The sequence below is a fragment of the Colias croceus genome, chromosome 13 (assembly GCF_905220415.1).
Source record: "Colias croceus chromosome 13, ilColCroc2.1".
In the NCBI taxonomy this organism is placed as follows: Eukaryota; Metazoa; Arthropoda; class Insecta; order Lepidoptera; family Pieridae; genus Colias; species Colias croceus.
The window spans coordinates 940,257-956,883 of record NC_059549.1 but is presented as its reverse complement, the minus strand read 5'-3'; the positions used below and the strand labels follow the sequence as shown (position 1 = coordinate 956,883).

At 32.7% G+C, this 16,627-nt stretch overlaps 2 protein-coding genes across 2 annotated transcripts in view; both read left to right on the top strand.

Moving 5' to 3' along the window:
- LOC123696703 overlaps window positions 1-16,627 on the top strand; it is an 87,876-nt gene that overhangs the window by 18,542 nt on the left and 52,707 nt on the right. The window lies entirely within an intron of this gene.
- Window positions 5,800-6,416, top strand: LOC123696701 (fungus-induced protein 1-like). Its single transcript, XM_045643055.1, has 2 exons — window positions 5,800-5,813; window positions 6,153-6,416. Exon 2 carries the CDS (start codon window positions 6,153-6,155, stop codon window positions 6,384-6,386), a length of 234 nt encoding a protein of 77 aa, XP_045499011.1. The 5' UTR covers window positions 5,800-5,813; the 3' UTR covers window positions 6,387-6,416.

Genomic DNA, 16,627 nt, shown 5'->3' with positions numbered 1-16,627 from the left:
TAGTTTTTTTGCTATGCTTTAGTTCTTTCAGTAAGTTTACAGTTTTTTCTACAAGATTTTTACAAAAATAAAATGTATTAACATTCAGGGAATCACTTTGTCACTGCCCTTTAACTTATTAAACATTTTTTACATAAATCGAAAAAACATCTACCTTAGTTAGGTACATACCTAAGAACACATGTTCTTAAGAATATTAAAAGTAAATACTTTCAAGATGACAAGAGAGGATTATTGTGAATGAAATTATCCATTAAACAAATAAAATAAGTGCCGAAACGAATCTGTCTCACTGCCAAATCGTATCTCGTAACCACAAAACTTGAAATTGACTCAGTGTAGATTGCAAATGAACTACAATTTCAAAATTATCTCATTAAAATTAAAAACAATGTAACACGATATTACATTTAAATTATAGCTGTTTAATTATTGAAAATACTAATTGAACTAATTTCCCATGCACTTGCAGACAAATGGAAAATAATTTCCAAGCGCCTGTTTAATATGAAAATACTAATTAATTTGCACTGTGCTAATTTGCTAATTTGTGATTCTAGCTAATGAGTGAATAAATTAAAATTGAACAGTGTTAATAGCTTCTAAATTCATAGAAAGGTATTAGAAAACCGGCATTTCGTAGTTTAAAGTCGATTTATCATGCCAAAGCTTAACTGGTAATCTCTAAAATGTTTTAAAAATAATTATTTCTTAAAACTCAAATAATAAAGGATATGCAATATAATATAACCATATCTACAACTTATTTGTTTTTACGGTTAACATCATAATCGCTCTATCGATTTGTGTTAATAGATTTTTAATATTCTATTATTAGACTAACTATCGGTATAAAAGAACTAAATTACGGTTGTTTGCTTGTTTCATTGGATAATCCTGTTACAAAGGTAAATTGTTGTTTTATTTTTATTATCATAATATAATTATTCTTAAATTAATTTTAATGCATTGGCAAAAGATTTCCAAACGTAATCTACATCCGATCATCCATTTTAATTCATTTATCTTTTCTTACTATCGCATTAACAAACTAATAAGATGTAAATACAAATATTTCTTTTTTCAGATGAACATAAAACTCATATTATTTTCTGTAGCTCTGTTTTTATTTGCTTCGGTATCAGCTAGACGCCGGTACCATCACAACAAGCGGTACAACCGAGTAATTATACCCCGATACGATCCTAGATTTCCTTCAAGGTCCCCTGGGATATACGGGGGAAATGGGGGATACCCTAATGGAGGATACCCTAATGGGGGATACCCTAATGGGGGATACCCTAATGGGGATTACCCTGGTAATGGATATTCCAATGGGGGATATTCCCCTGGGTATCCCTGAGGATAGTGCAAATCCAAGAAATTGGCACAATGATTATTGATATGGCTTGTTCGAATAAATGATTAGAAATGTGATGATTTTATTTGTTTTAATTTTAATTGACTGTACTTTTTAAGTTGCTTTTTCAATTTATAGATGAATATTACATTTAAAATGCGTATGTGCGTTAATTTGAAATGTGCACTGCACAATGCACATAAACACACAATATGTTTTATTTTTGTTATATAGTTAAATACTAATTATAATTAATCTAATCAAATCGCTATTTATCTAAATTAGATCAAATCACTATTCCCTTCTCCAGTAAAATATATGATAGTGTAAATACATGAATTGGTATATCTCAATTTTTTACACTAGGTAATACCTCGTCTTAACGTTCCTTCAATATCCATAAAAAACTAATCTTCAAGTAATGAAACGATGCACTAATACCACTTACCTATTAGACATACGATATCCATAAAGCACATCATTAAACAGAAGTTGCACATTTGTACGCAGGATACTTAACATAACTAAAATTGCATAGCAAGCAAGTCGTGGGTGAAAGCTAGTATAGAATGTATTACTTCAATCCAGCCTGCAACAGTTGATATTCAGTTGAAAGCGTTATTTCATGAACATCGGCGCTAGCCTCGGTTCCCATTCAAATGAATGCAATTTTATACTATTTTGACTTTCAAAAGGCTGTCTATGGAGTTGATAATATTTTTTATAGCATTTTATATGCGTTAATAGATTGCTAGTGTTCTTATAGATCCTTAATATCCTAATAACTGGTAATAGTTCTTCGTGAAATTTATTATGAATCAGATGCTCTAGAGATTTTTCCATAATTACAATTTACATAATTTTATATTGAACGCTTAACTTTCCATTTTATCTGGGTAAAACTAAGTTTCACCGCTCGCGCTTGCTGACAATGTCCCTGATAGCATATTTAACACTTTTTTATTACATTTTCATAAATTATTTACTAATAATTAAGTTATACAGTACAAAAATAAAGTTGTGAAACCGGCATGGCAGTATGTTTGTTACTCAGAAATTATCTAACTTTCTACTGGTGAAAACGAAAATGAAAACTTAAAGACAATCTCTTAATAACTCGTATAAACAATAAGTTTTAAAAATACAAAGTATCTTTATAATAAGAAATGTAGACACATTTATGATATTAGTAAGATGTAAAAAACTCAACACATAAATATAACTCACACGTAAGACAACTCCAATACATTTGATTTATTCTATAAACTCGATGTTTTTATAAAAAGTTCAATACATTACGCCTTGCTTGGTATTCAGCGAAGCGTTTTCATTTCCTCACTCATATGAACGTATTCCTTGAGATTAAATGCATAAGTTTCCAATAGTTTGGAACATTCTAGAAAATTGACGAAATATTTGTGATATTTTATAAAAGATCGATATATGTTTGTAACACTTATTTTATACACTTATTTAATGAAATAAAATAAAAGGTTTGTTATTGTTAGTGTAGTATTGTTAAAACATATTTTAATTGAAGAATGTAAGTGAATTTCGTATTTACCCACTGAAATAAAAAACAATGTTTTAAAATACTTATAACTATTACAAAAAAAACCTTGATTGATAAACTCCACTACTAGTAAAATATTTTTAATATTTGTGTCGTTATACGAATTCACAATATTAATGTTGCATAGTTAAGTAATAATTATCTGTATGGGAATTATCCGATGCATTTTTTAAGTATGTTGTCTTTAAAAAAACTATAATTCCACTTTGTATGATCATCTTTTAATGAACCAATCCATTTGTTGTGGTATCTGAGTAATGTAATAATTAGGAAATTTTATATATAAGGAAATTTATTTCATCTGTAGATATAGTACATTGGTTTCTGTTGGAAAACTGGTGTCAAGGTAAGAATTGTCTTTTAAATATTGTATTACTCAGAAAAAAAAAATGCTAAAGTTTTTAGAGATATTTAAAGGTGTTCAATTTTTATATTTTAAGTACCTAGGTAAACATTTTAGAAATACATTTTAAAATATCTTTTATGCTAAAATATAACAATACATTTATGTTCACATTAATGACACTAGCTTACATAAAAATAAATATTAAATATATACATATATAAGTAGCTTTCCGCCCGCGGCTTCGCTCGCGCAGTCAAAGACCCGTATAGTTCCCGTTCCCGTGGAATTTCCGTGATAAAACCTATCCTATGTCCCGGGGGCCGGGGTAAAAAGTAGCCTATGTCCTTTCTCGGGTATCAAAATATCTCTATACCGAATTTCATGCAAATTGGTTCAGTAGTTAAGGCGTGAGTGAGTAACAGACAGACAGACAGAGTTACTTTCGCATTTATAATATTAGTATGGATTTACTGTATTTCAGTATGACATCATACATACACATGCATAGTCGCAAAATACATACAAAAATGAAATCCGAAAACTAAGCAAAATGAGTGAAATGTGAAACTAGAAACAAATAAATACATTATTGCGACAAAACCGCTTAAAATTGATAAAAAAAACATATTCACTGCTGATTTTTATTGGTGATGTGTATTAATAAAACTAACTTTCAGATGAAATCTCTCCTAATCCTCGCTTGCCTCATGGTAGCCCTCGGCTTTGCCCAGGGCTGCCTCTACAGCCGTCCCTACTCTGGTTACGGTCAATACCCGAGCTACGGTTACGGCAGCGGTTACGGCGGCGATTACGGCAACGGTTACGGATCTTATGGCACGTACCGGCCGGCCGGATATTATGACGGTTACCCGGGTCGGAATCTGTATTCTTACTATTGATTTGGTAGTTGAATAAATTGTTGATTTTTAATGATGTTATTTTATTTAAAACACTTTTACAAACACAGATATAGACGCACACACACACAGAGATACACATGCACTTACACATAACTATAAACATATTCAAAGAACATATCTGTCGAAACTTGAAATGATGTCCTAGTTTTGTTGTTAATGTATTGTGTAATGTAACCATTATTTTTATTGTCTTTCTTTTATATGTAATATTGAATTATCGGATTTTTAAATATGAAATTATTGTAATACGCTTTAGATAACTTTAAGCTGTATCCCATTGTAGTATTGTAATTGTACACATTTTGTTGGGTTGCGATCTGCTCGTAAAATTGATATGGCGCCTATGGACCCGGCAAGATCGTGGCCTGTTGTGTGTATTTAATTTGAATAAATAAATAAACTATATTTCCATCTCCTTTTAATGAATGTGAGAATACGCTAAAAGCACAGTTACAATAAAGATTAATCTCGACCGTTCTTTCACATTGCCAAACAACATCCCTCATGACACCATATCAGCAATCTAATAAATCTATAACTCTTATCGTAAGGGACACTCCACGCCATCTATCATCCATATGGTTCTATAGTGTGTAAATATTTGACCACTCTGAGCTACCTACATGTCTACTGTAAACCACTAATGATTAATTATGTTTACTATGATGTAGATCTAGATACACACTTATGTTTATGGAATAGGCATGGGAATAGGTATATGACTTAACAAAAATAAAGGCAATAATTTACCTACCTACAAAAAACATGAAATATAACTTTTTTTAAATTCTTAACTAGCTATGTCGTGCTGTTTTGCCCGTATTGCTCCGCTCCCATAAGTCATACCGTCACTATCTTACAGTGAAATAATTTTTCCAATCGGACCCGTAGTTTCTGAGATTAGCGCGTTCAAGCAAACAAAGAAATTCTTCAGCTTTATTATATTAGTACAGATGAATCGTATTTATTATTCTTTACCGAATACCACATGTAATATTCAAAATTTTCCTACGTCTATGCATAAGTTTCTAATAGTTTGGAAAGTTCTAGAAAATTGATAATAATATGTTTGTAACACTTATTTTACATTGCATTTATTAAATGCGTTTTATAATGAAATAAAATAAAAGGTTTGTTATTGTTAGTGTAGTATTGTTAAGACATATTTTAATTGAAGAATGTAAGTGAATTCACCCACTGAAATATAAACCTATATAATCATAATAACTATAACTGTATTACAAGCAAACCTTGATTGTTAGCATAGTATTTAGTGCAACTAGTGTTTAGTGTTTAGTGCAACTTCAGTACCTACTAGGAAAATATATTTAATATTTGTATCGTTATACGTACCTACTCACAATATTAATGTTGTTTAGTTTAGGAATAATTATCTGATGAATCGGGAATTACCCGATGCATTTTTTAAAAATGATGTCATAAAAAAAAAAACTACAATTAAGAAGTTTCCACTTTGTATGATCGTCTTTTAATGAATCAATCGATTTATTGTGATAACTGAGTAATGTAATGATAAGAAAATTTTATATATAAGGAAATTTATTTCATCTGTAGTTATAGTACATTGGTTTCTGTTGGAAAACTGGTGTCAAGGTAAGAATTTTTTTTTAAATATTATTAACGATTATTAGGAAAATTCTACAGTATTTAGAGATATTTAAAGGTGTTCAATTTTTATTTGAGTAAACGTTTAAAATACTTTTACTTTATTATTTAACTATGCTGATAAAAAAATACTATTTATCTATTTCGGAATGATGTAAGTCCTACCTACATCGTTGCAAAAAAATACCAAAATGAAATCCAAAAACCAAGCAAAATGAGTGAAATGTGAAATTTATTAGAAACTAATAAATACATTATTTCGACAAACATGCTTTTAAATGTGATGTATTTTTTGCTAATTTTCATCAAAATAAAACTTAATTTCAGATGAAATCCCTCCTAATCTTCGCGTGCCTCATGGTAGCCCTCGGCTTTGCCCAGGGCTACCTTTATAGCCGTCCCTACTACTCCGGTTACGGTCAATACCCAAGCTACGGTTACGGCAGCGGTTACGGCGGCGGTTACGGGAACGGCTACGGATCTTATGGCACGTACCGGCCGTACTACAGCAGAGGATATTATGGCGGTTACCCGGGCCGGAATCTGTATTCTTACTATTGATTTGTTAGTTGAATAAATTGTTGATTTTTATTTGTTATTTTATTTAATGCACACTACACAAACACAGATATAGACGCTCATACATAACACATACACACATTTCTACCTTATAATTATTTAATGTGAATACACTGTGCTAGGTTTCTAAGTTTAAGAGGGACTCTACGACTCAACAATGCAAAGCGTAATCATAAGTAATTTAAAATATAGCTACGAAGTAAAATTATAAATCTTGAAAGTGTCTTCCTTTCATATTACCAAACATCATCCCTCATGACACCAAACTAACAATCTAATAAATCTATAACTCTTATCGTAAGGGACACTCCACGCCATCTATCATCTATAGTGTGTAAATACTAGACCACTCTGAACTATATGTCTACAGTAAACCACTAATGATTAATTATGTTTACTATGATGTAGATCTATATACACATTACACACTTATGTTTAAGGAATAGGTATATGACTTAACAACAATAAAGGCAATAATAATTTACCTACAAAATAATAAAAAATATAATTTACAAAAAACATGAAATATAACTTTTTTTAAATTCTTAACTAGCTATGCCGTGCTGTTTTTCCCGTATTGCTCCGCTCCCATAAGTCATACCGTCACTAGCCTTCCTCGATAAATGCACTATCTTACAGTGGAATAATTTTTCCAATCGGACCCGTAGTTTCTGAGATTAGCGCGTTCAAGCAAACAAACAAACAAAATCTTCATTCTTTACCGAATACCACATATAGTATGTATTTAAAAATTTCCTACGTCTATGCAGAAAACGTATGCAGAGGTAGAAAATATAAAATATAAAAGTTTTATCAAAGTCGAATGTTCTTGGCAAGCAACAAATGGAGCGTTGTTGCCAATTCTACTCCATTGCCTTGATATATTGTGTGTGTGAAAACAGGATGGGATTTTAGTACCTTGCTTGGACATGAGTAGTCAGGATCTATGGTTAGGATGAATAGACTGAACAGTGAACTAGGTCAAGGAATATTATTCTAAATACTACAATATTTATAGTCTAAAACGTTGTTCCTTCAAGAAGTTATACTGGTCTCAAATGTTCTTCCATCAAGAAGAAACAATACATAGTAAAAGTTTTTCCTCATAATGAAAGTGAAACTACAATTTGTCAGTAACATTACATTATTAGATTTGATTATTATACATACATTGATACCGACGACTCAAGGTCCAAAATATGGAAGAAAAACTTCTGCTAGGTAATTAAGCAGTTCAACAGTTTTTCATTCAGCATTATGACTGACCGTTTGGCTTAGTTGGTAGTGGCTCTGCCATCCAAGCCTTCGTGGCTTCGATTCCCACCCGGGGAAATTATTTGTGTGATGAACATAGATGTTTACTCTGTGTCTGGGTGTTAATTATCTATATCAGTATTTATTTAAAATCTTTCTTCTTAATATATTATATAAATCTCGTGTCACAATGTTTGTCCTCAATGGACTCCTAAACCACTTAACCGATTATAATAAAATTCGCACACCATGTGCAGTTCGTTCCAACTTGAGAGATAGGATAGGTTTTATCTCGGAAATCCCTCGGGAACGGGAACTATGCGGGTTTTTCTTTGAAAACGCGGGCGAAGCCGCGGGCGGAAAGCTAGTTATATAATATGTATGTTTGGTTTTGGTTTCCGTAACACAAGCGAAAGCTTAGTATGGGATCAGATCGTGCCGTGTGTGAAAATTGTACTGAAATATTTATTTATTTATTTATTTGTCTATCTACCATTAACAGATGATGCGTGTTTGCTCCACAAACATAACAATACATTTACATTAGTGACACTAGCTTACATAAAAGACTCTACCAAATAGCACCAATCATTTGTTACTACCGTTCGAGAAAAACTCAAGATCAATCACTTTTACACCACTCGAGTGTGAAATCCGTACTGGGTCTCGACACGTTTGATCGTATAAATATTATTCCGTAATATGAAATTGTCCATGATAGATGTAATATATGCAGTTTATAAATTACTTGTCTTTACGCTGAGAATAGTTTATGTATTTTTCGTTTTTCATCTTCTTTCATCATCTAAAATATTATGCTAGTAACTTTAAAACCCATAATTTCATATAATCCTTGACAGTACGTCTCTACAAATTATTGATTTCAGTGTTGATGTTAGTTATTTAGGCGAACAAGATATTAAAACATTTAGACTGCGCTCTAGAGTCGTCCTTTACTTTACTACCATATTAAATGTATGGGCGTCTTTGATGTAATTTTTTAGGATATTTCCCGTTTTATTTTAAAAAGTTATTATTGTCGTTTTACTCATTAGGTAAAGGGCTTTAGATATCAGTTTAAAGTTTTTTGATATCTGCAATAATTACGGAAAACCAAACCGTTTCAAGATTCATTCCTTCCTCTCAATATAAACCCACTCAAAACCGAAGCGAAGCGAGCGAACATTTTAATATAACTTCCCGCACAATATAAACAAATGCACATCGTACGGATATATCTGAGTCCCGCGAAATAAGTTTCCTCGGTGAGATATTCAAATCGGTAGGGATTCGTAGATGCACACAACTTCGACTTTGAAAATGCTTTCAATTTGACTTTTCACCTCCCCGGGGGTAAGATCGGAGTTTAGCAATGTTTGACAGACCGTATTTGTCTGTGCAAGCTTTTAATGTTAAGTTCATAAATAGCATGCTTTATGCTTTGGTTTTGTGTGATACTGCGATTACTGTGCTGCTCTATCATTAATATTAATTTGCATTGTGGTTGACTATTGAAATGAATCTCACGGATAACGGATAATGATTATTTATATATCTAAAATAGGTAATCTATTTATTATGAAAGCTTTCATTACGTCAAAATTAAAAAAAAAACATGCAAATTAACAATTTTCCCAATATTTTCAAAACAATATTGACCATGATATACGCTATATACATATAATCAGTCAATGGAAATTTTGATTCGATACTCCATCGTCGCGAGTTATATTCCTTACTAAACTCCTAACATAATGCCGCATTCACACATTCGAAGAAGGACGAATGCATATTTTACCGCTCACATAAACGTATTCGCTGTTCGCACGAGCGTGTAGAGGCGGTATAACGGTTGAGGTATTTTAGCAACACTAACGTTATATGACACTCTAGAGGTGGGTTTATAGCGAGTATATTAACCCTAGCCCGGGTGTGATGTGAAATTTTAATAACGCACTTAAATACAGGTGTTGTTTGCGTACACACACGGGATTAGTAAAGGGTTTAGTTTGAATTATATTTCTCGTTGTTTATTAATTAAAAATATTTTTTGTTGTAGTCTTTTAAGGTGCAAACAAAGTTATTTTGTTTCCGCAATCATTTTATTAAATGACTAAATATTTACCGACGGAATATAATAAATTTCTTTGAAAAAAAAAAAACATGTTAAAAATACTCACCTTCTAAAATACAATAGAATAATTAATCCAAACCGGTGGTAAATTATAAAACGATGACGATTCAGAAGTGCAATTGAATAAATAAATATTTGAAATTGAATTTATTCATTGGAATAGTCAGTAGTCGAGCTTTAAATCTGCATAATAATACAAGTACAAATTTAATACAATCTTCTCCAAAACGGTATCTTTCCACTCTACGAGATTACTAATCCACCATTGACTAAGTTCTGTACCCTAAACACATTTGGACATTGGGAACTTGGGATCTTAACACCCGCGTACAGGCAAGTTACGGGTTAATTCGAATAATGTATGGTTATAATGTGCAAGTTTATCAATCGTAAGATCTTTGGGTACTTGGTAAAGTCGATTTAACCCTTTCTGTCATTTTGTGGTATTGTAGGTTTTGGAGTATATTATGCTATAATTACTTTTATAATTTAAAAGATGGAGGTAATTAATAACTTAACCTAGACGACAGATTAATCATTATAGATATTATCATTATATATTATCTAGATACCTTTATTACAATGAAATACAATTAAGATTTCCTGATTTGACATTGACTATAGAATCATTTGCATAGATATAAATCTATCATATATTACATATCTTCAAATAAGAGGACATGAAATGAAACATCAAACTGGACCTTTCGTAGAATCCAAATAAACGATTTCCACTCGAACAGATATTACAATAGACGAACAAATACCCCATTCTCTAATTAATGTGATAAGCATTTCTGTAGAATTCTCAACCTTTACAAAAATAAATCCTCGCTAGTAAAGAATAATTGAATATTAAAATCTATTTAATGTTAAATTCGTCGCTTATTATATGCCTGTAGAGTGACTTATGATATAGGTATCATATTTGTATTTATTTGTCCATTTGTATTTTAAAATTAATGTACGACAGTGGGTCCCAAACTAAGTGAAATACTTGTGTCTTGGGACATAATAATATGTTATGGGCAGTAGGGAGTTAACTAGTAGGTAAATAATCTATAAGATAAGGAGTTTTCGGTTTTGTAAGTTAAAACTTAAAATTAATATTTTCCAAAAACTCAACAATTTTAGTCATGTTTGTTTATAAAAACATGCAGTTGTTATATTTATATTTAAATTGTATGATTTGTAGAACATAATGAAATGTTGTATTTCATGAAATTAAATTTATTTTTATACACGAATGTTACAAATTGTTTACATAATATTTTACCCAGCCTACAAATTATATTGAGATTTGGGAAGCATAATATGACATAATAATATGAGCATTGTCTGAAGCAAAAACTAACTTATCACTACATCCATAGATATTAATATCCAAATAAATATTTATGACAAATTTAATGCGTTCCTATGTACACATGTAGGGTTACAATTTCACTAATTAAGGCTTTTGTCGCACAAACCCTTGTGATTCAATTAATTGGGAATTCTCTTAAGCCTTGCCTACATTCCTTCAATTTCCATTGAGTAAATCAATTTAGGACATTGTATTAGAAATACCTTCATCATTTACGAATTCGATTATTAAATCATTTAATATCTTGACGTTTGAACCGTCATAATTAATATCTATATCATTTAACTTGCATTTAACTAATAATAGTAAAAATGAAACGCAAAATGTTTGTTTTCTTGTTTTGTTAAATTCTTTCAGTGTTAGATAGCCCATTCATCGAGGAAGGCTATATATCATCACGCTAAGATCAAAACGACAAGTAAAACCATACAACATCTGTACCTATGTTAATCCCAAGACAAGCACCTGCCTTCGTCTAATGTCCAAACAAGGAACCATTTGTCTATTAAGTAACTGTCCGGAATATTAATGGTGTAGTAATTACGTCTATTATACTGCTATTATACTATGAATAATCGTTTTGTATATTTCAAATGTTCTTTGGTCAATTAATGTGCCGTTTTAGTAATTTATACTATAATCACACTATAATGTAAAGCTGAAGAGTTTGTTTGCAACGCGCTAATAAAAACTAAAAAACTAAACCTACTCAACGATGTGGAAGTAACAGGTGTAGTTGAGTCCAGTAATGAAAACCCTATACATGTAGTGATTACGCTGGCACAAAAAATAGGGGTCGAGTTGAGTGAACATGATATAGTATCTGCTAAACGCGTTGGTCTACGTCGTCATCAAAACACTATCCAGAGTTCTAACGTCACTTCAAAACCACGCGCGATTGTCGTTCGCTTATCTAGACGGCATCTGCGAGACGAGCTTCTACGCGCGGCGCGCGTGCGACGCGGCGCGGACACGGCCGGTACTGGGATAGGCACAACAACAAACCGGTTTTATATAAATGAACATCTAACTCGTACGAATCGCAATCTGTTCTATTTAGCACGACAAAAGGGACATGATTGGCGTTTTATATGGACTAGGGGTGGTCGAATATATGCTAGAAAAGACTCTAATTCAAGAATTTGTTATATACAATCAATAGGGGATATAGATAGTGTTTTTGGTAAAGATTAATTTGTTGCTAACTATAATAATAAGTTGTTTAGAACTAGCCTGTAATCAATATCATGAACTTATTCACTCATTAATTACTATTGTCATCATCATTTTTTATAACTTCAACAATCATTTCATAATAGTTGTGTGCTGTCTACTATTGTATGTTAATATGTATGGATTCTTATTTTTTGTAGGCAAAAAAATGACAATCTATAGTATTAAATATTTAAGACACGGTTATTGTTGTAGATATTACGTGGAAGTAGTAGTTATTTCTTTTTTATTCTTTATTATGCTATTTTGTCACGTATTGGGCGGTAGACGAATTCAAAATATTTACAAATTTTATTGCTGTGTAAATGTATTAAAATGTATTTTATTCATATTATTATCTATATTCTATACTACATGTAATTATATTATATTATATTACATATTTCAAGCTTATCATGTCGTTCCACTGAACATATTAATTCTAATATTATTTCTTTTTAAAGCATCGTATTCAAATTATCTTTTTAAACTACTCCTACCTATATATTATTTGTATTTTGTGCTATTGTATTGTAAATGATGTTTGGTCTTAAAAATAAACTTAAAATTGGTTTGCTAAATCCTGGATCCCTTGGTACTCGGCATGATGAGTTTCTAGTCGCGATGGACCGACACGGTGTGGACCTGCTGGCCATTAACGAGACTTGGCTCCGGGAAGGAGAAAGCGGTCGTGCACCTCGTGTCCCCGGGTATTGTCTCCGGCATGTACCACGCCCTCCGAGTGTTCGTTCCCGTGGTGGAGGTGTAGGATATTATATTAGGAATGGCATTAATGCACGTACATTGTCTCACCCTAGTAATTATGAGGTTGAGCAGATGTGGATTAAGGTAGTGGTGCGTCGTGTAACTATTGTCATCGGCACGGCATATCGACCGCCATGGATGTCGATAGATCTATTTTTGGCAGCTTTAATGGAATCTGTGGGTTCATTCATATGGAGTGATAATATTATTCTTGTCGGAGATTTCAATGTAAATTTTTTAGATGTAAATCACATTAATTACCAAAAATTAAATGATTTCTTAATTGCTACCAACTTAAAGCAGATTATCTCTAATCCTACGCATTTTACGAATACGAGTGAAACGTTACTTGATTTGGTGTGTACTAATGCCACTGTATTGAATACTGAAATAGACTATATCAAGGACCTTAGTGGTCACGCATTTGTTTCATGCACTTTTGACTTCAAAATTGATAAGCCGACACCAAAGTGGATCTCATCAAGGCCAATTAAAGATATCAACTTGGAGGATTTCAACAAAACACTACGGTCCTTAGATTGGGAGTTTATTTCTGGTTTGAATGATGTCAATGACAAAGTGACCGCTCTAACTGCTCTTATTTTATATGTTTTTGATCTCCATGCACCCAAAAAGACTATCTGTATAAAACATAAATATCCTCCTTGGTTGACCTACAATATAAAAATGATGATGAGGCGTCGGGATGTGGCTCATGATGCTTTTCGACGATCTAAAAAGTCTTGTCATAAAGCGTTTTACACTGAACTTAAAAAGTATGTAAATTCGGCTATCTTTCGCGAAAAAACGGTATACTTTGACACTTTCATCAATGCTAATATTAAAAACTCGCAAGTGTTATGGAAACATATAAAGGCTCAGGTTAATGTCAAACAGAGGTCAGACCCTATCCTTCCAACGCATCTCCGCGACCCAAACAAATTAAGTGCTCATTTTCTTGACATACCTGGACACGATCATGTTCTCCCCCAAACACTTACGAGATATCAACATTATCGTCATAGTGACGCTTCTTTTAATCTAAAGCCAGTGTCTCAGGACACTGTTTTAAAAGCTTTACAAGAGTTAAAATCACAAGCCATTGGTGTTGATGATATATCACTAGACATGTTCCATCTAACAACGTCTATGACCTTAACGGTGCTAACGGACATTGTTAACAGTTCTATATCATCCAGTACCTTTCCAGCATTATGGCAACATGCACTTGTAAAACCTATCCCCAAAAAAGAAAATCCCTTAGCTGATAAAGACCTCCGCCCGATTAGCATTCTGCCCTGTCTGTCAAAGGTGCTTGAAAAAGTTGTGCATAAGCAATTGATGGCGTATCTTGAGGGCAATAATATATTGCCTGAATTACAATCCGGTTTTCGTAAGAACCGAAGTACGGCTACGGCGTTGACTGACGTGCTGGACAATATTTTGAGCGCGCACGATAGTGGCAAGGGTACGTTGTTGGTGTTGCTAGATTACTCACGTGCTTTCGATACTCTCAATGTGCCATTGCTGTTATCCAAGCTAACATTTTATGGTTTCAGTTCGCAGTCGGTGGCGTGGTTCAGTAGCTACCTCAGTGGTAAACGGTGCCAAACGGTTGCCGTGAACAAGGAGGACGGATCAGTTTCATTTTCTCAGTGTACACCAGTAACCAGGGGTGTACCTCAGGGATCTATACTCGGTCCATTGCTGTATATTCTCTACAGTGCCGATATTTTTGATTGTATACAGCACTGTAAGTACCATGCCTATGCTGATGACATTCAATTATATATTTCATTTGATCCCTCACAGACAGCTGCATCAACCGCAAAACTTAACAGCGATCTAGATCGTATATCAGCTTGGTCTCGCGAGAACTCACTGGTGCTTAATAAGGATAAAACAAAATATATGGTTTTAGGCACTCCTAATATGGTCCGTAGGATTGAGTGTGAGAACCCAATTATTTTCATTGAAAATAATTCTATAGAACGCGTAAATGAGGCTCGAAATTTAGGAGTGATCTTCGATGAAAACCTTCGTTTCGAAAAATATGTGAATACAACTATAGCTAATTGTTTTTATCGACTTAAGCTCCTGTATCGCATTCGACAACACCTAAACGTCGATGTACGAATCCGACTCTGTGAGAGTCTGGTACTCTCCAAGTTCAATTATGCCGACGTTATGTATGGTCCCAGGTTATTATGCCGTAGCAAGAATGCGATACAGCGTGTTCAAAACGCGTGTGCGCGTTTTTGTTGGGATATTCCTCCCAGGACCCATATTACTCCGTACCTGGTAGAGGCTAGGTGCCTTAAAATGGAATATCGTAGGCGGTTGCACCTCGCGTCACTCCTTTTTGGAGTGGTTATAACGAAAGCCCCGAAATATCTATACGATAAACTAACCTGGATGGGGGAAGGCAGCGCCTATGACACCCGTTCCTCATTTCATAAACTTGCCATGCCGAGGAGTTTCACAATTGCCTTCAGGGGAAGTTTCAAATACTCCGCAACTAAGTGTTGGAACAATCTTCCACCACCAATATTAAACTCCAACACATTAAACTCTTTTAAAATTAAATATAAAAAATATCTCTTACAGGAGTTCAAAATCCAGCCTTAGTTGCGTATTTTTCATTAGGTCGTAGCATATTTAATATTATGTAGGTATATTATCATTCTATCTGATTATTATGTATTGTTATTGTATTATTATGTATTGTATTGTTATTGTTGAAAAATCTGAAATTTATTTATGTGTATGTATATCTTGTGTTTTTTATTTACATGTTCTAATTATAATATAATATATTTGCGAACGTACTGCCGCTCCAATCACTACAGAGAGGGGCCACTGAAAATCAGTGTTGCAACTGTGTTGCAACATATACTGAGTGGCTACCTGGTTTGGCTCCACTTACTGTTTCTCACATTAATTTTTATTATTATTATTATTTTTTTTTTCTGTACTAATAAGATTGTTACCTATCGTTATTTTAATTGTTTACTTGTTTTTTATTTGTTTGAAATTGTTTGTTATCTGTGTTTTCATTATTAATTTAAATTGTATTGTGTACGTTATATAAGTATTGTGGAGTTAAATAAATGTTTCTATCTATCTATCTATCTATCTATCTAATCACAGGAACTACTGGCACAGAATAGGTACTTAATAGTAGAGCTAACGCTCTACTGGTCTGATTTGTAAAATTATATCTCTGTTAGATAATCTATTTATCGAGGAAGACTATAGGCTATACATATGTCATCAGGCTAAGACCAATAGGAGCGGAACAATACGGGTAAAAACGCGGGACACATTTAGTATCTTCAATAAATAGTATTATTACTTATAATTTTTGGAATGTAGTGGTATTTATTCGAAATTTATTTATGTAGGTTCTTGATAAGAAGCAATTAATAAATTTATATTGAGATAAATTCATATAAAAGACTTACATGTAGTTTATCCAACTTTCTTATCTTA

Bases quoted from the DNA above. Each gene is read 5' to 3' on its own strand.
- LOC123696701 (XM_045643055.1), top strand. From the start codon at position 6,153: ATGAAATCCCTCCTAATCTTCGCGTGCCTCATGGTAGCCCTCGGCTTT.